General features: G+C 46.5%; 1 protein-coding gene across 2 annotated transcripts; it reads right to left on the bottom strand.

The window, feature by feature from the left end:
• Positions 1-281: 281 nt before the first annotated feature.
• Positions 282-23219, bottom strand: NEK9 (NIMA related kinase 9). Of its 2 annotated transcripts, none has more exons than XM_086463620.1 (22): positions 23031-23219; positions 21585-21762; positions 18549-18604; positions 17614-17684; positions 15628-15733; positions 12881-13012; positions 11798-11908; positions 11138-11202; positions 10135-10185; positions 8857-9049; positions 7501-7645; positions 6347-6551; positions 5900-5999; positions 4886-5041; positions 4401-4509; positions 3699-3860; positions 3137-3307; positions 2848-2907; positions 2134-2324; positions 1740-1904; positions 843-1055; positions 282-442 (listed from the first exon to the last, which is right to left on the bottom strand). In XM_086463620.1, the coding sequence occupies exons 1-22, from the start codon at positions 23217-23219 to the stop codon at positions 320-322; spliced, it is 2952 nt and encodes a 983-aa protein (XP_086319746.1). In that variant the 3' UTR covers positions 282-319. The 2 variants fall into 2 exon arrangements, with proteins under 2 accessions (XP_086319746.1, XP_086319747.1); XM_086463621.1 differs by having other exon boundaries at positions 5900-5946; positions 6351-6551.
• Positions 23220-23917: the final 698 nt, after the last annotated feature.

The raw sequence follows: 23917 nt of genomic DNA, 5'->3' as shown, positions 1-23917 counted from the left end.
CAAGAAGCAGTGAAACAATGGAAAGGCCACAAGCCGCTACTGGAGCCATCGCCATAATGGGGCCATTCTGCCTCACGTGCATAACTGACAGGTAAGGTACAAAGAGGAGCTGCTGCTGCTTCAATCACTGAGCTGGCCTAGAGCTCAGGGGCCCTTCCCCTCTCAAACTCACTCCTAGTTCATATCAAACGTACATGGGTGCTGCTCTGGAGCCTCCGGCCTCGCTCCTTGTCTGCGAGTGACCTGAAGCCAGGAAAGCCGCTCTCTGCATTCGGTTAGTGTGCTGTGAAGTTAGATGGATCCCAGTGGGCTCAGGAGACTAGAGGCTGGAGCGGCACGAGTCCGTTCCCAGGAGACACCACGAATCTGAATCCAAGTCAGGTTTCGGATCCAGCTCCATCTCCTCTTTGGCTGTCTGTGTTCCTTTGGAATGAACCTCCACCTGCCAAAACACACAGCAGTTATCCAAACAGCTCTAGGACTAGCTGCAAGGAAGCTAGGAGCTGCACAAGGCACAGTTCCTATTCTCCACAGCCATTTTGAACTCTCTGTGACATCTGACTGCCCATCCCTTCTCCACAGGAGAAACAACGGGCAATCCCAGGTCCCTCAAGGACAGAGTTGTCCCCACAGGAAACCATCTTCTTGGCTTCATTCCTGTTGCTACTACCAGAGCCTGCACCAGCAGCTCAAACGAGAGACAGGCACCATGCTCAGTCCCCCCATTCTGCTCTGAGAGAGAAGTCTGTTAAGGGACGCTTCCTTCTTCACAGCCTCCACAATCTATGCAGGAGCATAGTGAGCCCTGAGCATGGATGTGTACCCAGGTGACGGGTCCTCACCTGCTGCATTCCCTCCGTCCCCCTGCAGAACCGCTGCAGTTGGGCACTCAGGCGAACAGTTTCCTGCTGCAGCTTCTTCTGATCATCCAGACACTGTAAAACCAGGCCTCGAAGGCGCGTCACCTCCGCTTGCAGAGCACTGCACATGCAGCCCGCAACAGGAGACGCGGCCTTCCCTTCACTGCATGGCAAGGTTGGACTCAGGCAAGTAGGCTGCAGAGACAAGGAGGGAAGTCAGGGCGCGTTTCAGTGCAGGGCCAAGAGTTGTATAGGCCACAAGAAACCATGCACAGAAAGTGTCACCCCAGCTCATTTTCTGACTTCCCAAACTTCTAGCAGACAAGTTCAGCAAGATAATAGTCATTATGTCTCCAGTACAAAACCACTAACTTCCTCCTTTTTCTGGGACAGCAGCTCCTGTCCTCCTATCACAAAAATCCATTTGGTTTACCCCCCCCTTTCCCTAAACCTGGGATCTGGGCCTCCTCTTGGATCAGAAAACTCCTGGAATAAGGTAGTCTCACAGGTGGTAATTTCTCAGTGATTTCCTATATCAGCTGTTCTTCCTATCTCAGAGCAATTCTTGCTTTCTAAATTTCTATCTTCTGCTAGGCTTCTGGGCCCTAGGCTTCTCTTCTTTTCCCAACTGAATTAATCGCGTTTTTCCAGAAAACTGATCTCACTATTTTCAATCTAACCAAGCCCCAGCTTTGTGCTCTAGATTCCTGTGAATTGTTCTCTTTGCAGTATTATCTCTAATATCAGCAGCCCTCTTTCTCCTCATCCAGACGAATTAGGCCAATCCAACATGCTCTTGTCAGCTCTCCCCACAATTCAAACATTGCCATTTATGGTCTCCAAGAGTTTTTGGCCAAACATTCACGTGGATAACATTACCCAGGGCTCCGTTTTGGGCTTGTTTAATCCAACAGGTTCCTCAGAGGCCACTTTGAGTCCCTGAAGTTTCTGGTAAGGCAGAGTCTCCTTCTCAGGCTCTGAAGATGCCATACTCAGAGGAAAGGGGCTGTCAGGCATGGGGATGAATTCAGCATTCTCCAGCTCCTGGATACACAAAAGCAGCACTGTCAGGCCTGCCTGCCTTCCTGCAACTGACTTAATCTCCTCAATCAATGCACCAACACCCTCTTGTGGTAAAAAAAGGCAGCGAGGCCTAAAGGGGTCCCCATGCAGCACAGCTCTGAGAATCTTTCAGAGCATCCCTTAAAAGGGGCCACTCGCTTTCCCCCAGCCTAGATCCCCATTTTAAGGCATTTCTGAGACACCACATTACCTTCCGCAGCCAGCCAGGGCAGGAGCTGCTGTCAGCACTGTTGCCTCCCTTAGCTTCTGTTGTGCTAATCCAGCCCCCCAACTCACGATCTGCTTCCATAGTTCCCCGAAAGCCTCCACTGGGATTGGGGGTCTCTGCTTCTTGTTCATTATCCTCTTCCTCTCCTCCTCCAGTTGTGCAGCTCTGAGCCACTAGCAAACAAGAGTGAAACTTTATACTTTCCCCACCTTTCCTGTTGCCAAACCCCAGCTGGAGCAGGGAAGATGCAGAGATTTGGGCTGTATGGCCACAGTGAGACCACACGCTAGTGGCATCTCCCTGCAGGCCTCCCCAAAGGGGCTTGTGCGTAGCAGTCTTTTGCAGCTTCTTGGCTCCAGCTCTCCAAAAAACTGGACTCCAGCAGCTGCCCCACAGCTCCCCCTTTCCTTATCAGCTCCCTTCAGTGAATTCCTCTCAGCTTTTCTTTGTCAAATTGAAGTTCCTCAACTACAAAGGTCTCGCTGTATCCATGCTCTTCCTCCTCTGTTTCAGTTATCTCTTTCCCAGCTTTGGGCCATCCCTTCCCATGCACAGCACCGACTAGATTTCCTCCCTTTGAGTGCTTCTGTGAGGACTTTCAAACACAGAGAAACCATGCTGCAGGATCAAACTGCACCCGCTCAAACTAACCACAGAATGGACTTAAACCACAGCTGCCCAGGGCAGGTTACTCACCAGTACCAATGGACAGGCCACTGCTGTTGGATCGGATTGTTTTAGAGTTCAACACCTTTTCTGCAAGGAGAGAAGCATGCTTTCAGTTAGAGTACCACATGGAAAGCAAGACAGCTCCTACAACAGCACACAACAAAGCCAATGTTGCAGGCCTAGAGCTCTGAGCAGCTTGCCACATTCCCCCACAGCAACCCGGCCTGTTCCCAGGCAGGATTTACAGTTTAGGTCCTGGCAAGCAATACATCATCACAATCAACATCCCAAAATTTCAACCTAAACTTACACTTACCAACAACGATGATGGTGTGCCAGCCACGGCACGACAGGTCTGGAACATGATGCAACGATCCAAATATTGGCCGAGGCCACGAGGTACAAATATCCGAGCCATGAGCTCTCTCAGTCGATGTCATTGCCAGACGCCCATTCCCGCCATTACCCCAGGCAAAGATATGGTTGTCTGAGGAAAGAGAGATTCAGGACCCTCAATTCTCTCCCTCCCTCCCTCCCTCCCTCTCGGCCTGTAATTCTTACAAGGATCACAGCCTCTCTGCTGTAACTGCAAGCTCAAAGTATCTAATCCACCAGATCCGTTTTGTCAGTGGAAGAACAAACTGATACTGAATCTAACAGGTAGCCACCAAGGTGGCACTCTGCAGCCCCAGGGACAGTGAATGCTTGGCGCTGCACTGGGACAACTAGCAGGGCCAGACAGCCCCAGTCTAGGGGGATTTCTTTATTTCAGTGCAGTGCTGCACGGGTGGTCTAGGAAATGATCAGCAGGAGCCAGTTAACCACCCTGCAGATCTAATTCAAAGGAACCCACCGCAACTTTGCAAAGACCCACTCACCATCAGTAGCAGCTATGGTGAATTCATCTCCACATGAAACCCTGATCACCTGCTTACCCCCCAAGGGGCCTCCCAGCAGGTTAATTCCCAGATGCTTCTTATAGTCCCCAACACCAAGCTGTCCGCACTTGTTGGAGCCGAAGGTCAGCAGGCGGCCTCGCTCTGAGAGAAGGAACGAGGAGAGAGTCACAGTGAGGGCCCACGGAAGCAGCCATGCAGGCAGAGAACTAGCAGCAACAGCCCATGACCAGGAAGGACGCTGCTGAGAAGCCAGCCAGGCTGGGAGGGGTCAGTGCCAGCCAAGAGGAATGGCTTCAGCCTGGAAACACCTCCCCTCTTGCTCCCCTTTTCTGATGCTAGGGGCTGGGACTCCTCACAGCCCTCTGACTGGTGTCACTTGAGCAAAGCCTAACTCGGTCACACATGATTCCTCCGCTACCCCAGAGCGTGATTCTTCCCCAAACATTTTTTTTTCCTTAAAAAAAAAAAAAAAGGAAAAAAAGGAAAGCTGACCCAGAAGCTGATGTTGCTGCTTCACCTGGCCAGAAGGAAACGCTGCTGAGGAACAGGAATCCTGGGGTCCTGGAGCGGGCATGAACCCTGCTGCCAAGAGCACAGCCCTCAACGTCAAACGCCAGGGTGAAAGGGCAAAGCTGATGTAATCCTGCAACCAGTATTCACTTCTTAATACACAGGGCTCACCATCAATGGAAGCTGTGTGTGTCTTCCCCGGAGAAATGGTACGGATCTTGTAGAAGGACAGCTGCTTGGCCAAAGTAAGGGAAGTGGCATATGGCACCTCGCAGTACGTCTGAGAAAAGACATGTGGGTAAACACACACATTCATCAGCTAAGACCTACTCAAGCAGTCTTGGCAGACCATAACATTAACCTAGAGTCCCAACACAGATGTGGTAAAGAACTGCCAGAATCCAGGTCACTGGCTAAGTCACCGTGGAGTAGCTTACTATCTGTTTCACCACCTCAGATCTGACATAAGCCCATAGAGCAGACAGGAAACTGAGGAACAAATTGCCTCTTCCCACAATCCCAGTATCCACTCTCTTGGATTGGAACTAACAAATTAGCACAAAACTAATGAGTGCTTTGTCACTGTCACAGGACTTCCATTTCCCCATATACTGCTGAGGGCTGGGAGCTAGAGCCAGGGACCCAAACGCACTTACATCGTGATTGATTATCCCTGATGTGCACTGATTCAGGCCCAGCTTGTTGAACTCGTTGAGTCCACATGCCAATACTTTGCCTGTCTGGGTGAGCAGGAAAGTCCCGTCACAGCCACAGTGAACGGACACAATGTTTAAGGTCTTCGGAACATCCACCTATGTGAAAGAAATATATCCCATGACAATCAAAATCCCAACACCAATACATAGAAGCTGGCACATGGAAAGCATATGGGGTTAGAGCAGTGGTTCAGCTAGTCTGGGCACTGACAATACCCAATGCAGTTATTTTTGAATGAAGGTGGAACAATATCATAAAGTCTACAGCATACTGAAACTCCTGTCACAATGCAGAAATTCAAGGCATTCTAGACCTTGTGGGCAGACACCAGTGAGCCAGCACAAGAACCAGAAATGTGCTGCACAGGCATCCTGGCCAGCTGGGGTCTACAAGCACCAGACCCAGTTAGCTGAGCAGGGCCGGGTCTGTGCTGTGTGGGTGTGATACTGTGTGATCACAGATATTTGGCTTTCAGGCACATCCTTGTTGGTTTCTAACCCTCAACAGGTTAGATTACCTCAGTTACCCCTAGCACTGTATTTCAAGAGGGTTTTCCTTTCCATTCATCTTTAACTCATTATGTCAAATTCAAAGACTCCCAGGTTCCTCTGGAAGTCTTTCCTCCGCAAGTTTCCTCTACAGACCTGAGGCAGGCAATTTGGTATTTCCTACTATGATTTCTACATTAAGTTTGGCATTTCCAGTTCCAGCTTGGAGATCACAGCAATGAAGCTCTAAGTCATGATGCTGGCTGGTTGGCAAGTGGCATGTCCTTCTGCCACGATCTCTATGGACAAATTAAGCAAAATAAAGCGAGGAAGTAAAGTTAAAACCCTTGCAAACTCTACGATACCTCAGAAAAAATATGTGACCCTCAGATAGTTAGTATTTCTAAACAGCAACTGATCTGGATTTATGCTCATGCAGATTTTCAGAAGTAGCCATAGCCCTACCTTCTGAGGGGTGTAGTGATCTTCTTCTGAATCCAACCCCAAGCGCCCTGCATCAGTGAAAACACTGCAGTTAGACAATGGCATCACAAGGTGCCTGCCCCTAAGAAATGGTATTGTCTCTCCATAGCCCCAAAGGAGTCTCCCTACAAAACTAGAAACCTGTGTCATTGCCTGCCAGTCCTCAAGGTAATCCAACCCCACCCACAGAACAACTGCTCTACCTACAAGGAAGCCCAGCAGCACCCTAGAGCTTCACAGAGTAAATTCCCAAGGGCTCAGTCCCCAGTTCCCCACTCTTTGAAGGAAAGCAAGCCCCAAACAAACAATGTTCTTTGCCCCCAGGACGTACCAGACAGCTCTCACCCAGGCCCTGCATTACACACCTGCACCAAACTCTCTTCTGGAGCCAGCATGCCCTGGTGCCTTTAGGTTCCAGGGAGACTCTACCTACCATACTCTCCACAGCCCCACGTGTAAACTTCTCTGTTCCTGGTCAGCACTGCCACATGGTTATCTCCACACGAGACCTGCTCCACAGGGTTGGTAAGAAAGAAATCCAGCTGCAGGGGCTCAAGCACTTCAGAGCCATAAGCCTTGTCAACGCCAATGCATCCATAGTAGTCCGAGCCAAAGGCATACACCTGGCCCTCATCTGAAGGATGCAAGGGAAGCTGGGTCAGCACACAGAGCTTGTATCAGGCTGCACATTAACCTCTTAGGACACGGCCAGAGCAACCTCTTTTCTGTAATCATCCTCCTCTTCAGTGAAGAAAAATGTCATCAGGAGAATAGAGAGTCCTTTCTTGTTCACACTAAGATGGATGACCTCACACCACAACCTGAAGCTATTTCAGGCCATCAGTATCAAAAAAATCTTGGGTTGAACCTGCCACTTTCTTTAAGAGAAACCCACAAATTGATCCTATGGCTCCCTAAGTCACTGCTTCAGTACACTGAGCATCTGAGCTTATCTCTGTCAAGCCTCTGCTTTTGCAGCACTGGCAAAAACAAGCTGGAAACCACCTTGTTGTGAATTATGTTTTCGTGGGTAAAGCGAGATTCAAATTCTTCCATAACAGACACCACCACAGTTAACACATCTTTAAAAGTAAGAGCAGGGTTAGAACTGCAGACAGCTACCAGGTTTCAAGCTTTCCAAATTAAATAGCAAATCTCAGATACACATCTTTTATTGTTGGGTGACTCTTTCTCCAAAGTCCAAAAAGAGTTTCAAATACATTAATATTCTTGACTTCAGGCACTCTGTCTCTAATACGGGCATGTATGGAGGCAAAACATGTACTGGTAAGAGCAAGGACTCTGCACAGCCACAGGGAGCTGTGCTCAACATGCAACTTCATCACCAAAAAGGAGCATATTCTTAGCAAAACACCCAGCCTTCTTGGGAGTCAATATCTTCCTCTGCATAATAACATTGATCTGTCTCCACTACTGCACCTACTACCCTCAAAACTGAGCGGTGAGTAACATATGGGGCTTTCTGCTTTGTGCACAAAGCTGCTCTGCTAATCTTACCATGAAGGCAAACACCTCCACAGCACAGCAAAGTGAGGGGACAGTGGTCCCCTTCCAGCTCTCACCTGTAATGCACACTGTGAAATCATCTCCACAGGACACCTGGCGAATGGCTTTTCCCTGAAGCTTCTCAACATGCTTTGGCTGCCGGTAAGAGGCTCTGTCACCGTGTCCCAGCTGCCCATGCAACTTGGTGCCGCCCTGCATATTCTGCAAGACAGAAACATCTGGTAAGGTTATGTATCCACAACTCCAGAGATGGTGCCAATAATTACAGCACCTTGCATGAACAACAGAAGACAGCAAAGAGCAAGAAGAAGTGTGTTAGCTACCTTTGGGAAGAGATTGCTACCACTACGTGGCATAACAGCAGGCAACATTCTAAATGGCAGCAGAGGCTTTCAGGCAGCTATGCACTAACAAGGACTGATCCAGTCTCAGGCCACCAGCTGCTGAGGAATCCCTGCTCCTTTCTTATCTGCCAAGCTATGGTACCTGCTCCCTGCTGCAGGACTGAAATTCATCCTTCAGGTTTTTGTCCTACTTTTCTAAATCCTAATGGCTGCAAAGAAACCCATAACACGAAATAAATTTCACTTGAAAGTGGCCAGACCTACCAACTCTACAGGTCAACAACTCTGAGTAGCGTTGAAACTAAAACTAAAACATCAATAGCCAGCTGAAAGTTTTCACTGGCCATTCTTGCCAGAACATCCAGCAAGCGACTTCAAGTTGCTCTCCTCACATTTGGATCTCTTTCTTCTCTCACCCACCTACCAGTATTTTCTAATCTGTCTTAACAGATTCCGTATCATCAATACAAAAGCCTGTGGAAGCCTGGAGACGCAGAATACCTCCATGTCACTGACAATCTAAGCCAGAGAAGACTGGATTCAATTGTTTTAAAAACATTATATGCCAACGATTTTTTATTCACTCATCATAAAAAGCAGAGTTGTTCAGTATAAGACATCTTTGGTTTCATCTACAAGGTGCCTCACAGATGACAACTGTACTGCAATGAGGTCACTCATCCCACCCACTCTGATCTCAGAAAACCTTCCTCAAAAACACGCAAGCCAACAGAGCGTCACAAAGCCTCCAGTGCATTTCTAGTAGTCAGGAAGGGGAGGAAGACACGCTTGACTCAGTGTCTGCGCCTACAAGTCCACCACCTACAATCCCCAAGTGCACAGCAAGTCTCCAATACACTTCCTGTCATGATGAAAACTTCTCCCAAAACTACACTTGCCTTGAGGAGACCTGGGTCGGCCCTGAAGCAGACAGCCCCACAGTGTCCACCACCATCAGATCTCTCCTTTTCCAAGCTGCTTGCCCATCTGATTCTAACAGGCTCATAAACAGTCACTGGTGGATCTGGACTCTCGTCTCCCACCCTTCCTGCAGTTTCTCTCACTTACCACCCAGGTGTAGAGCTCCTTCTCCACTGTCACCACAGCAAAGTGAGTGTTACCAGCACACACCTGCCGTGCACTGCAACCACTTTTGATGGCATCCAGCTTCTGGGGGGTGGACTTCCCACCCCCCCAAACATATACCTCACTAGTGCGCGAAGTCACCACTGCAATGGGAGCCTCATTCACGGTACTTGACCTGCACAAGACCCACCCCCAAAACACACATGCTTTTAATAATGCGTTTGCATTCACTGTCATCACTCATTTTCATGCTACTGTTTATCCATTTCCCCTTCACAACCATTCATGGGTTTTATTTTCACAAACTGTTCTTTTTGTTGAGTGGTTGTGAGGCCTCAACTGCAACGGAGAGGCTCAGGATCAAACCTGTCTCAGAGCAGCAGTGAAAGCAGCCTTCAGGAAGCATTTTAAAAAGCCTACAGTCCAATTTTATGTCATTTAAAAAGACCGGGCTTTCACTGAATGGCCATGGAGCTGTTCTCATTTGTGAAAAATGAAAGCCTTACGAACAGTCATAAAATCTTGCTCAAAATACAGAAGCACTCAAAAGCTTCTAACTTCCCTCTCTCCTCTTTATTTAAATTATAGGCTTCCATCTGAGGGCAAAAATATAACTCTTCAACGCAGGTAAGAATCAATGCACAAACAGATTGCAAAATGGAAGTTGTAATCAAAGCAAACTGTTTGCCAGCAACCCATGAACAGGAGCAACGTCACGGAAGGTGCTCAGATAGTACTTCCAAGTTTATGAGGAAAAAAAGGTCAAATTCTATGTGACAAATCAACAGAAAAACAGGTATACATGTCACAGAACCTATCTGCTTTACAGAGCAACCCAGCTCACAGGCTTGCTGGGGACTGTGGAGAACATTTGCGTATACCCAGTTTTATGCAAGACACTTATATTCATTTAATGTTCAACATTCAGACAGTCTTATTGCTCCTGCTCAAGGGAATCTGTGTGAAAGGAGGGATCTACATTACATCCTCCAATATGCAGGTTGTAGAGACTACATTCTCAGTAGGACAGATTAGAGCTGCATGGGACCCGATGAGCCAAGGCTCCAGCCATACATATAAGGAAGATATAAAAGGCAGAGTAAAATGCGGGACAATACTATGTCAAATTCCTAGCATTTAGGGATCTTCTAAATAACTATTCCATTAAGGTTGTCACAGACTAACACTCTCAGCAAAGTGTTCCTCTCTGGGGAGCTGTTCTCTCCAGACTTCCTTTCAAACACATGCCCAAATAATTACCTTGGTCGCTTATTTGGCCCATTAAGCAGTGTGACTTTCTCTTCCATCTCCCTGCCAAAGGAGAAAAAGCATTTTAGGAAACAGTAACATTGCCCAAAGCAATTTACTGACAAGCAGCATACACAGACTGCTTTCCTTTCCAACAAAATGCTGCTCCCTCTTGGAGGAAACATGGCAACTGTTTACCAGCTCTCAGCAATACACAGTAAGTAGGGCAGAAGTAATGTACCATATAGCTAACAAACTTCCAGGAGAGCTGAGGACAACAAACTACATATATACCAGAATGTGGCCAACCAATACCCGTACTGCACAAGAATGACCTTAAATGGCTAAATACTATCAGGGTTTGGGCTTCTATCAGTGCACACAGCAGGACAAAACTAAAACTTTGCTAACCACCAAGTAAAAGAATCTTGTTATAAAGGACTAAGTCTGCTGTTCCCAAAGAAAACAACATGGGACCCGAACGGGCCAGAATTATGGTCCAGCTTTCATAAAAAGCCAGTATGTGCAGGCTGATGATCAAACTAAGCTAAACTGGGCCACTTTCAATGCATCTCTCTCCAGAAGAGGGAGGCAACAAAGGGAGAAAGCGAGGGTGTCTACATTGCACAACACGTATACTTTGAAAGGCCTTTCCCAATGACCACAGGAAGATCTCTGCGACCCTTCCTTCATAGAGATTTGAAGAGCAGGAACGAGCATTCCTCAAAGGAGACTCAGAAAGGGATGCCTCAAGGTTCTCAATACAACAGATTCTAAGACAAAGGATGCAGAGACCATTCTCACCATACCCGTGCACCAACAGAACATCAGATCAGAAGACAAGACAGCAAGAATGCACTTCTCTCCTAAAGAGGATGACGTGTACTTCAACAACTGCCTCACGTCAGGCCAAATTAAGGACTTTGCTATGAAAGCATAAATGCCACCAATCTGCACAAACCCTCCTGTTCTCCCTGAACACCTGCCCAGGTTTCAGGCAAGATCATCTGATTACCTCCTGCGTTTGCTGAGAAGGGGATGTTCAAGCAACTCATCTGCAGTGGGTCTCTTCTCTGGCTCCTGAAAGAAATGAGCAACAAGTCATCCTCTGGGAAATGCTCATCATCTGGCCCAAGATTTCGTTGTAGAAGACCTCATTCAAGCCTGCATGGATCTCCTTCCCTGACTCCCTTCACAAAGGGAAAGGAATTAGTTCAAATCTCTGAAATTAATAGGGATAAATGCCAGGGATGTGCAGAAGGGACCTACATGCTCTGAACATATCAGTACTACGTTTGCTTTCAAGAAATTCATTCCCTGCAGAACACCAGAGTCACAGTCAGAAAGCCAGAACCTTAAGAGACTGTACTGAGACGATGCTCCCACCTCCACAGCACTGCATTAGAAAACATTTGCTTCTGCCAGTCCATTAAATAATTGATGTCAGAGTAAACCCAGCACCCCTCCAGAGCCTGCAGGACTGAATGGCACCTTGAGACAATGCTTTCAGGGGACTTGAGGAAGCCTAGCCTTAGTGATGCCTCAGGCCTCCACAAAATACCCTGCATCAACAGCCCTCATGCTGAAACAGGCATGTAATTCCCCTTCACCCCTGAATTCCGCAGCTTAAACAGATGGGAAGGGGTGTCTGAAAATTAGAAAGTATTTCACCAACCTGATCAAGGCAGGAATTCACCATCTGGATCAACTCCCGGGAGTAGACAGTGGAATCAACCTCCATGGCACGATTTCCCTGTACAATCTTCACACAAAGGTTCAGGGGATTCTAGGCAGAAACCAGAAACCAGCTGTAAAGGAACTGAAATGGAAAATGTGTCCAATCGGGAGAGATGCTACAGGCCACCATTATTTTCTTCCTCCTTCTCTGGTCAGGACACATCCTTCTTCTTCCCTGCCTAGCAGGTTGTCCAGAAACCTAATAATAATTCCTGCAGAAATGGTACCTCTGATAGCTAGGATGTGGTGGCAGCATCCAGCTTTTCATCAAATTCCCTAACAGTGGAAGGAAGATAGGTTTCTCTCTGCATGGAATCTCCTATGCAGCATATTGCCATTGAAACACTGCACAGCAGCAAAGTTACTGGGAACTCAGTAGCCATGGTGAGAGGAAGTCAGGAAAAGACAGTATTTTCACATCGTCTCTTTAAGGGTTACAACATCTTGCACCATGGCAGCTAGCAGCTTTTCCCATCCCATGGCACAAGCTGGCAAATCACATATGCCAGCTAGCAATGTTCCCTTTCACCCTCCCCATGCCAGCTTGACCACACTTCTCTTGCACCCAAACTTTGAGAAAGGGTAACAGGATTAAATCCTATGAAATCCAAAGGCTGGAAGTTTTCACTACAGAATGCTGCACAGAAAACTCATAGCTAGTAATGCTGAAAAAACCCAGAAAGACTACACAATCACAAACTTCCTCCTTGTAGAGAAAATGATGTTTCATTCACAACCGTGATACAAATTAGCACAGCTTGTATTCTGCATCTGGCAAACCCAGGGCTGCACACAAGGGTGGGTTTGGCAGAAGCCAGAGGCACCTGCAGTGCAGGGTAGGGGAAATCATGCAGACATTTTCTTTGGCTATAGATGGCACTCCCAGGCCACTGTTTTCTTAATCAGCAGATTTAAACAATGACGAAAGAAAAACATGAATTAAGAAAGCTATGAGCCAAGTGTGAATCTCAGGGTGATAAAAAAATAAGGTTACTCAGTCCATCTTGGTTTGCAGACTTACAGTAGCATCAAAGGTCCTCTTCAGAGTAAGTAGCTCAAAGATGACACAGCCCACAGCCCAAATATCTGATTTGAAGTTGTATTTCACACCCTGACAGAGTTCTGGGGACATGTAATATGGAGTTCCCACCAGCTAGGAAAAAAGGACATTTAAAAATCAGAAATGGTCCAGCAGCCTTCAATTCAGGAACTCTGCATCCATCATGTTCACACAGGCCCATGAGCATCAGAGCTAGACACAGTACTGAAGAGACACAGATGACACACCCCACCAACATGCTGGAGAGATGGGAACAAGCAGCACGCTTCTTCCTTTCTCATCCACAAGCCTGTACCTGAGTTTCTTAGATACCCCTCTGTTCAGATCCTGATGTGGTACAAACTTCTCAACAGAGCAGTAGTCATGAGAACACAGCAAGGACTTGCCCTTCTCTTAAATATATACATTTAGAGGTAAACAGGGGCTTACGTACTGACCACGCATATGGAAACCTTCATAGGAGGCTGAAGAAAAAGGGATCTAGCACAGCTTCCAAACACAGATGCCAGCCCATGGCTATGGAGCCACTCTGTCTGATCACAAGGTACTGCCAGGACAAAGGCTACTCTGTCTTTGATGAAAGAGGGGTTACTTTTGGGTCAGTAAGTAGAAAGTTGGCTTCAGTCCCACCTGAAAGGCTTTCACTTCAGAAGTGGGCTTTCTTGAACAATTGGTTTAAATGAAACACATCCCAGCAGACACAAATTCCCAAACCCCAGCACTTAAATACAGCCCTCCCAGGTATAGTGGCATAGCTCAAAGTCCCAACAAGGAGACAAAGAACAAACATGATAAAAGGTATAAGAATGAAGCTTCCAGATGAATGGAGCTCATTCCCTAGCAAGGAGCTAGACAACAAAATAAAACGAGAAAGACAGAATTTAGAAGAAGGGGAAATATTTATAGTTGCACTCTTTTCGACTCTCTCAGCAAAGCTCCAAGGACTACAAAGCTTGCCTTTCATTAGACTCTGCTAGTACACTAGATACCTAATGGGCACATTCAGAATCTGCCATCTCCCTTCCATTTCCCGTTACAGAGCGTGACAGCTTCCGAGCTACGCAAGTCCTAGCCGTGGAAGGGTGAGAAGCCCAGCTAGTTGGAGTATCACATGGAGAACTAGGACACCGCACCTAAACCTCATTTAAGCAAATATAAGCAACATAAGCTTTCTGTAAGACACAGACATCTTTTCTGTATCTTCCTTGGTAAACGGGAGAAAGAATGATAAATTAAGAAACAAGCATTTAGTAAGCAAGTCATAAACATTTCACAAAATTGTAATTTGACTGTTAATTACAAATACTGAAAATAACAAGTTCTGCACTTGTTTCAGAAAAAACAACTTCCAGACTGCCACTGGTCACTAGATCACAAATGGAGCAACTAGCCCAGAGCACAGCCAGCATATACAGAATGAAGGACGGTTGAGGGTGGGTAGTTCAAAATTTTTCAGAATTGATAAGGAAAAAAAAAAAAGCTCACAGGTGTAGATGAACATACACAACACAGGCAAAAACAAGCCTGGAAATTCATAGCACAGACTGCACTTCCTCTGAAAGCCAGAAGACCCTAAAAAATGTGACAAAACAGAAGTGGTTTTGCTGCAGCCCAGCTTAGCGAGGGCTTTAGACAGTAGCCTTGAGTTCCTACTCACTGTGCAACTGCACAATAGCGCTCACGTTCTGGAAGGAGTTGGCAAGTACTTAACTACACACCCTAACAGAACACCAATAGCTTGCGTTAAATCTAATCACTCAGCCTGGTAAGCGGAAGTGCAAGCTGGCCTGCATCCCAAGCTACAATAAAGGCCTTTAGCAGATAGGAGCTCCAGACAATGTCTCCCTTTCCAAGCCTAGTGCTCACCACAGAAGTTAATGGAGCTGGGAAATCCAAGCAGAGCCTTCAGATGCCTGCAATACAGCTTACCCTGTGTCACAACTCTGGCCAAGACACCTGCTTTTTGGAAGGGTCTGGAACAAAGCCAAGCTTGACAGCCTTCTGGTAGAATTCATCTCTCCCACAAAGCTTTGCCCCCCTTCAAAAGCATTATCAATAAACCATACACCTGGTTACCATAAGAAGCACAAGTACCTTGCTTGCTTCTTTGTAATTCAGTTCAGAGCCCGAGCATTAGAGATAGGAGATATACCTAGGGCACGCTGCAATGTCAGGCAAACACATCTGAACTATCTCAGATCTAGCTGAGGCAAAATGCCCCTGTTAGTGCAGCAGCATGACCAAATTAACTTAACTTGCTTAGCTGGGCTTAACTAGACCAGAGGGGGAGCACTGTACTGATGTGACTATACTGCTCTCTGTGTACCTTTGCACAGCATTGCTTTCATATTACATAGGTTCACCTTTGGAGGTACAGTGCCTAGGTACCAGGGAAAGAAGAGCAGTGCCCTCTATCACAGCTATACAGATTTATACACAATTCCATGCCCACAGTGGCACTTCTCTTTAGTCTACTGCTGCTCTGCAGAGAGACAGACCTCCAAAAGGTAACCTGGGAGCAATGATAACTGCAGGCTGCAACACACCAGCAAATATACGAATAATGAGATAATATGGAGGGAAATTGAGGGGAGAGGAAAACCACAGAAAACAAGCAGCAAGAATGTACAGTAAACCTGGTCTTCTGCAAGGCATGCAGAGATGAAAGAAAAGCACACCTCCGTGTACACACAAAGGCAGATACTCACAGTCTCAGCCATAGAGTACTCGGAGTTCAGCTTCTTTGCCAACCCATAGTCTCCCAATTTAATCAGGTTTGCCTTGGTTAGAAAGATATTTAATGTCTTTATATCTCTGAAAGGAGAAAAAGAAACGCAGACACTCAAATATATTTCCAGATTTCATGGTTTTCCACACACTACTATACATCCCCCCCGCCAAATGAGGCACTTGCTATTCTGCCAGCACATCTCACACACACAGAGAGCTCTGCAAAGGCAATTTGACCCCAAGTACTGGGGCAGTAACTGCAGTTATCCACGTTTTATCACGTCCCCACAGAAACACAACACAGTCTAGACACCTATGTAAAGGCCACAGATAAAAGACAGTTCTTTTCCCCCTCTCATTCTCTTCTCATATGAAGGTCATTGAGCAGGCCTTATTTTTCCTGGTTTTATAAATAAGACCCAAGTCAGGAGTTGCTGAGCTCACTAGAAACATAAACATATGCATGAATATGTATGTATGCAAATATAAACACACAGAGAGAAGGTGTGAAACAGATGCCACTCTAGATCTTAAGCATAATGTCCCTCTACCTTACGCCTCAAGAACAACTCTTTATAACGTGACATACTGTGCCCAGAAGATGAAAAGGCTGATGGCCACAAAAAGGCTCAATTCCCAAACTCATTGAAAACACTTTCTCCCAGACAAAATAATTTATATGTAGTTTCACAGATCAAGAGGCTGTAAATACAGAGAGGAAGCCCCCACAGTATGATATGCTTCCCATGGCCAACACTTCGTAACACCCCCTTTTCCTAACGTACCATCAACAACTTCCCAGTGTAGATCAGGACAACATCAAGTAAAGCAGCACTTTGCATTCATCCACTTGGGGCATCGCAAAGTCCTGGGTCACTCTGACAATGTCTGCAGCAGACGGAAATCACTGCAAACATTTAAATAACTGTTCAATTCATTATTAAGGAAGGATTTGGGGCCACACATGTTCCTAGACCGGGAACTCTGCTGTGAAGATGGGCAACAGAGGTGGTAAGCAGGAAATCACTGCAAAGCAGGACAGACATGACATCTGCTTTAGGTCAAACACTTAGGCAGTACTTCGTTGAGTGTAGTGTACCAACTCTCCACTAGCAAGGCTTTCCAATTACCAAAAATTTAGAATGGCAGCAACCAGGATGCTACCCCACAGAAAACATCCTCACACAGGTATGCTCATTAGTTACAGAAGGATGTTGTGCAGTACAATCCAACCGCGCTGGAAACAGCTGTCTACATGAGCAGTACTCACCAAAATATCACGGCCTCCTTGAAGCACACATAAGCCATGAAATTTACCCCCCCCCCCCCCCCCGGAACAGAAAAGGGCAACAGAAAAAGGTAATTAGCTACTCATTAAAATCTCAGAGTCAGTGTCAAAATTACCATGACCAGCTACAAGCTATATCACTTCCTTAAACAACCAGCCGAAAAATGATATTCAGCCAAATGCAGGACAAACCTTTGCATGGGTTATATTACAGAAGCGCACCAATGCAAAAGCTTCATCAGTGCTAGCCTCCAGGAATTACAGAAGGATGCACACGTTGGTTTGAAGCTATTAATTGGGCGGCGGGTAGGAAGTACCTTTGGCCTGTGGTAACTGCTCTTCCTACCCACTTTAGCAAACATCATTTATGTGCTATGGCAATAAAGGGCCAATTTACTTCCTTTCTACCTGGATTAACTCTTTGCTCACAAAGCTGCAGCATCAAAGACAGCAATTCCACTTTCATATTCAAAACTTCTTGCACATTTATCACAAGACGGTTTCTAGCCCAATAAAAATTCCTTACAGACATGATACTTAACACCTAGGCAGTCCAGCTACGCTTTGGAGAGAAGCTCAGCACTTGCTTTAAACACAGAAGCAAAGGCTACTCAAAGGAGTTCTGCACTCACATCCATGAACTGGTTACCTCAGCTTTAATGCATGCCACACCTACCTGTGAAGAATTCCTGCTCGATGAATGCAGCTCACAGCTGATGCAATTTGAAAGAGATACCAAACCACCATCTGCAAAGGTAAGAATAAAAGCCTTATGTGAAGCTCAAAAAAAAAAACCAAACCCCCATACGACCCTATGACAGAGGCACAGCAAGAGGGCCTGACCATACCATTTAGGTGCTCTTTCAGGAGTATGAAAATTTGGAATTTCATGTTTTGGAAATCTGAAAAGATATTCCAAGAGGTAGATCGTTCTAGTGCTGTTCATAGTGTCTGCCCTGACAAGCATCACAGAATGCAATGAGTGAAAAGACTTAGGAACGACAGCTAATGACCACCTGGGAAAGATCTACAGTTGGCCTCTCCGGAATATGAACTGTGACCACTTAATATTCACCACGAGCCAGAAGGCCTTAAAAGTCATTATATAAGACAAATAAGCGTAATCATTAACCACCTCAGCATGAGGTGGAAGCAGACAGCAGAAAATAAGTTTAGAAAAAGAAATAAAAGAAAAAGGAACAAGAAAAAAAAACTATGGTGAGACAGATTCAAAGTAATCACTCAGAAAAGAACCTAAAAAATGGTTAAGAAGAGAGAGAGATTGAGTACCGACCAGGAAGAAACACTGTAAGAGGTTTTAAAGTTAAATGTTAGCCAAGATGATAAGGTGACCAAAGTCAGTTGAGTGCTCTTTTTCATTATTCCTCCCTTGGAATTTTATACTACCTACAGACAGCCAAAAAGGAAAAGAAAAAGGTTTTGATAGGCCATAAATGCTTGCAATATTCAACAGGATAAGAAGAATGTCAGTCCCCGGATAAACACAGAAAATCCCCACCAGCACTATGGAAAAAATGTTGTACAGATACTCAGACAGATCCCCAGAACATTAGGACAGCCCCGCTGCTCCCTCAAACCAGTCCAAATTACCTCTTCTTCAAATAACTTGTCCTTCTGCCGCAGAATCTTGTCATAGAGGTTCCCTCCTGTAATTATAAGTGAGTGAGAAAGGCAGAGACATTCATCTTAGTTAATGGCAGCAGTTACTCTGCTCAGGTACTGCTGGGAATACTCAAATCCCCTAAGAGATCTGATGAACCACGACAGCTCTCCCTCAGCACTCTTCACTTAAACTGGTCAGGTACTCACAAAATTAAGTTCTTCTTCCATCTAAGAGCTTCACTGGCATATCTAAGCTTAAGCAGAGATGATTCTTTTCTGACACCACTATTTAATACTCTGAAAAGTGAACCAATAAGACAGGTTAGCAGTCCCTACTTTTACCTGTAAGCACTTGTTAGGATATGTAAACGTTTATAACCTGTACATCAAATCATGTGAGATTGTCCTGCTCAGCATTATATATAAATAAATAACATATTAAATAAAGAGAAAGAAAGCAATTACAAATTCAGAGTAGCCCCGAAAGCACAAGTTACTGCCTTTCCCACTTACTGCCCAGCTCTGAGCTGCCTCTCTCCTTCAGCTGCCCTGCCAAATACATTGATGCAGAATCCATGAAGCACTGACCACAGCAGCAGCACCACCAGAAGCCTGACATCAGCAGACTCTTTAGGGCACCTCACAATTTCAAGACAGCAGACTGAAAATCAAGGAGAGCTAAAAGAAACGATGCTGAGGGCTGCTGGCAGTGAGACTCCCTGTCAGATTACCATCCTACCAGTAAATCCCAAACCTCTGATCACATCCTGTTGCTATTCCATTTCCCAATTATCATATATTATGTCCTAACAGTAACAGAACACCAGGTCCTTTCCCATTCCCACGGTACAGTGCCAGGCAGCTTTCTGCTGTATGACTTCCATGGGCCTGTCAAGTTGCAGATGTCTAAAGCAGGACACAATGGCTCCTCTACCTCCGTGAGAGACTTATTTCAGACTTAAATGTTAGTAAGATTTTTCTGATATTCTAACTAACATTCCCTTTGCTTAATTTCTTCTCATTTAGCCTTGCTATAACGTCTCAACATTCCTTTTTTCTGCCTTATGTTAACATTCACAAATTCGCTACAAATCGCTCTTTGCATTCACAATTTAACCAGAGTATTCACTTCTGCCTCTTCTTATGAACCTCCTTCCTAGTGATTCAGACTATGCAGGCTTTTAGTGAATTCTGTTCCTCATCTCTGATGTTTTGCTATCTTTTTTGCAGCTTTTCTGAACTGAAGAGCAGCGCGAGAGGTACTACAAAATCCCACACAAGGAGAGAAATTAGCTCTTGACTCAGATAACCAATACCTCTATGCACACATACTAAAAGGAAAAACAAACTACTTTCTTCATTTCATCTAATCACATCTAACCTTCTGACACTCTATTCTCTCTTGAACTAATGCATTTTATAGAATATTTCTTCCCAAATCTGTTTCAGCTGTATCCACTGACGTTATCCCACAATAAATCAAGGTCTTACGGTACCATGATATACATACAGAACTATAAGCAAATAAATCCATAACTTGGCTTCCTCCCCTGTAAAATGGGGACAATATTTAATCAAATTTGAAAGTCTTTCCTGGATCTCCAGCAGAGACATGCCAATTAAACAGTAAAAATTTTGGATCCTCAGGAGTGTCTGATAGCGATTAGTCCAGCTTAGCTTAAAAATTACTCATAAATTATTTTGGACTTGTATACCATAAAAAAAGCCACAGAAACAACTGTTAACACATCGGCAAAACCAACAACCCCAAGTCTAAATGAGATTCCCTCTTTCTCATGGCCCTAGTTCTGTGCCACTAAGACATATTCAGGCAATACAGGCTGTATACTCATCTCTTGGTTGTAAAGCCCAAAGTAAAACAGTTTAGAGACATTAACAAACACGTACAGCCACCAGTGCTATGCAGCTTCTCTCTATGACCTCCAATGAATTTACAATGCCCCCAAGCATGCAGTCTTTTCAGGGCAGCTAAATAACTCACACAGAGCACTCCTAAAATAAATGGTGCATCAAAGAGCTAACATTCCCCTACTCTTGCACTGGGTTCCACTCTGCATAAGAACAAAAAGCAGAGAAGCAAAACCAGGTTTGGCCAACCTGCCAACCAGGGTGTTTGACTCCCTTGTACAACACTGCCATCCTCCCCACCCTGTCCCAGTGAAAGAAATCTAAGATGATAACACATGATGATAGCCTTTTCCACCAAAACAAAATTCTGCTGATGAGCCATCGCTAAACATAACACCCAAACACACAGAGGATACCTACCCAGGGGAGCTGTCACCAAAATATGGTTATAGCAGTTGCAGGTAGGTATCCTGTTCCAGCAGTATTAGCTGTATACGACCTCCTCTTCCAGATGTCTAAGAGCAGCTGCAACTCAGGCCCTCACACCAAATACTTCTACGTCTCCATCCCAGCTGGGACTGTTCCCCCTGCAAACTCCAAACAATACCATCTGATCTACTCTTGGATGGAATTTTAAAGTTTTCTCCACACCAGAAGGACTGCATTTTTTTTTTTTTAATAGTAAATGTAGAAGCTGACAGCACAAGCCCTGATGGCAGTGTGCCAGGAGATTTTTAAGCTTTGATTTATAATTGCCAAATGGAGGGGTCTATTTAAGTGACGCCACTGAAAAACAGCTCCACTCTGTACTGGCAGAGAGGCCCAAATATCCTCATGGTCTTTTCCCACTGTCCTCCTAAAAGAACGAGCAAAGCGCATTAGAAGCCTACATAACCAGTAACACACTTCCACTGCACCAGCTACTCAGAAGACTTAAGGAATCATCTGCTGCCCACACTAACTACTGGGCTTCTTTCTTTGGTTCCTGAGGCACAAATCAATCAAAAGGGTTCTCAATCTCTTCTTCAGCAGCTACACAGCAGAATTCACCTCCACATCTCCATTCCCTAGAGGACACCCCAGGAACACTCCCTGCAGGAGTGTGACTCAGAAATGTGGCAGCCACCTGTCTGTAAGTGGGAGCAGGGATCTCACCATTACAGTACTCCAGCTCAATCAGCAGTGTGGTATTATCCATGAAGTGATTGTAGTATGCGATGATGTTCTCGTGCTGCAACAGGGCAAGGATAACGATTTCGTTCAAAGCATCACGACGCTCCTTTTCTGACAGCCGGGTCAGGTCCACCTCCTTCCACACTACAAGTGAGTCATCCTGAAACACAAAAACATCTTTTAATTAAAAACACACTACTATGAAGAGAACAGAATGTGCCTTTATAGCAGGAAATTAAAATCTCAGGAAAGGTAAAAAGATTTTCCTGCCTCTTACAGATTTCAAGATTCTTTACAACAATAAGTTTTGAGATTTTCTGTTTGTTGACAGGAATAGCAATGGCCTGAAGCCATCTTTGTAGCTGGCCAGCAGTCGCTTTGAAAAAAACCAAACCAAAACAAAAAACATACTACAAGGTTTCCAGGGAAAGACACAGAGTTTGCTTTGTTTCAAAAAAGACTAAACATACTCCGGTTCAGTAAAGGGAAATCAGTGTGCTTCCAACGCCATAACTGTAGAATATCATACAAAACCATAAGTCATTACAAATACCCAGGTATTCCTGAAAATAAATACTCGAGGAAACCAGACAAATTTAGTTTGCCCCTGTTAGGCCCACCCACGTTGTGAGACAGGCTATGAGTGATCTGTTACGTGAACAGTGTTCACTTGCAACTGTCTGAGCCATAATGCCTCAGGGTGGCCTTCCCCCAGAAAAAAAACTGAAGAACTTCCCTTGGGAACCAAGTCAAGCGCTTTTCTTTGACAGCTGCTAAAAAGCACAACTATGATCGAACCGGATGGGATTAAACAACTTGGGAGCAACAGGAGGACTGGCTTTTCAGCCAGTTTCCCGATTATGCTGAAACGCTGATCGTGCAAGAGAGTTACCTGTATGAGATGCCCCCATGTCCTCTGTGACTGGAATAAAACATAGAAAAATGAGGAATCTATTAGCATCACAAGAGCCTCCATATCTCCCTACAAAACTTTAGGGGAACGAGAGACTGGTGGTGCTCAAACATGTCAAAACCCAAACCCTGCACCCCTCGACACTGAGGGCCGAAGCCATTGCTTCACGCAGGGGCTGTTCCCGGAGCGGCACCGGGGGCTGTTGCTCGTCACCCCTGGGGGTTGTCGGTCACTCCGGGGGGCTCGCCCCGCTGCGGCTCTTCGGGCGCCGGGGCCTCCAAACACCCAGCCTCCGAAATCACCCCGCTCACCCTGACAGCGCCCCCCGGCCCTCCTCGGAGAGCCCCCAGAGCCCCCTTCCTCCGGTGAAGAAGAGGAGGAGGAGAAGGAGGAGGAGGAGAAGAAGAAGAAGAAGGAGGAGGAGGGGAGAAGGAGGAGGAGGAGGAGGAAGGAAAGGGACCGTTCCGCCGCTGCCCGGCGGGGGCCCGGCTCGCCCCGCCGCCAGGGCACCCTACCTCGGTGCGGCGGTAGAGGGTGGCCTCGCCGAAGGCGCCGCGGCCCAGGGTGCGGATGGGGATGTAGTGCAGCTCCTCCTGCTCGCCGGGCAGGCTGCCGCCGCCGCGGGAGCCGCCCCTGCCCGAGGACTCGCTGCCGAAGTCGGAGCTGATGGAGTCGCAGTGCCGCTCGTACTCGCCCAGCGACATGGCGGCGGCGCGGCCCCGCGGCGGCCCGGCTCTCCCTCAACGAGGCCCCGCGAGCCCGACGGGCTCCATGTTGGCTCCCGACGACGACCCGGAACCGCTTCCTGCCGCCGCCGCCGCCGCGACGACCTCCGCGCTCCCGCCTCCCGCCGCCGCCGCCCCCGGGCCCCGGCCCGGCCGCCAAAAGCAGATTGAAAACGTGCGAACGCCGGCGCTTTGCGCGGTGTGACGTGTGTGGCGCTCGTGCCCGCCGCTGGCCGGCGGGGACCGCCGGCGCTTAGAGCGAAGCACCGGCTGCCGCAGCCATCTTCCGCCTCCCCCCCGACCCGTGGCCTCCCTCACAAAACCTGCATAAGCAGGAGGTGCCTCAGCTCTTAGGGTGTTTGCCTAAAAAGCTTTCAAGTTGTATTTTGGTAATAAAAAAACCTATCTGAAGTAACTGGTTTATATCCAAGAAGTCATTACTGTTCCTTATCACGCCTGTTAACTTTTCCTTTTGCTTAACTGTACTGCCCATAATACACATCATTGAAAAATAACTGTGACAGAGGAGAACACGCCAATAAGCACCACAGCGGTATCCCAAGCTCAAAGATCTGCTGGAAAGACAAGGGCACCTGTGGCAGATACACATTTCACACCATTAATAAAACGTAGCAGTGTCCCCTACCGTGCCACTCCTGAATCATGACATTTCTCTC

Source organism: Leptosomus discolor, chromosome 3, assembly GCF_034619465.1.
Source record: "Leptosomus discolor isolate bLepDis1 chromosome 3, bLepDis1.hap2, whole genome shotgun sequence".
In the NCBI taxonomy this organism is placed as follows: Eukaryota; Metazoa; Chordata; class Aves; order Leptosomiformes; family Leptosomidae; genus Leptosomus; species Leptosomus discolor.
This window is presented reverse-complemented; position numbering and strand designations above follow the sequence as displayed.

What these genes read in the sequence shown, in the direction of transcription:
- NEK9 (XM_086463620.1), bottom strand. Translation starts at nt 23,219, where the DNA reads ATGTCGCTGGGCGAGTACGAGCGGCACTGCGACTCCATCAGCTCCGAC. An exon ending in GGGCCAAATAAGCGACCAAG is followed by an intron (nt 9,050 to 10,134) that starts GTAATTATTTGG and finishes GGTCTTGTGCAG; the next exon opens with GTCAAGTACCGTGAATGAGG. An exon ending in AGGAGCTCTACACCTGGGTG is followed by an intron (nt 7,646 to 8,856) that starts GTAAGTGAGAGA and finishes TCTGTCTTGCAG; the next exon opens with AATATGCAGGGCGGCACCAA.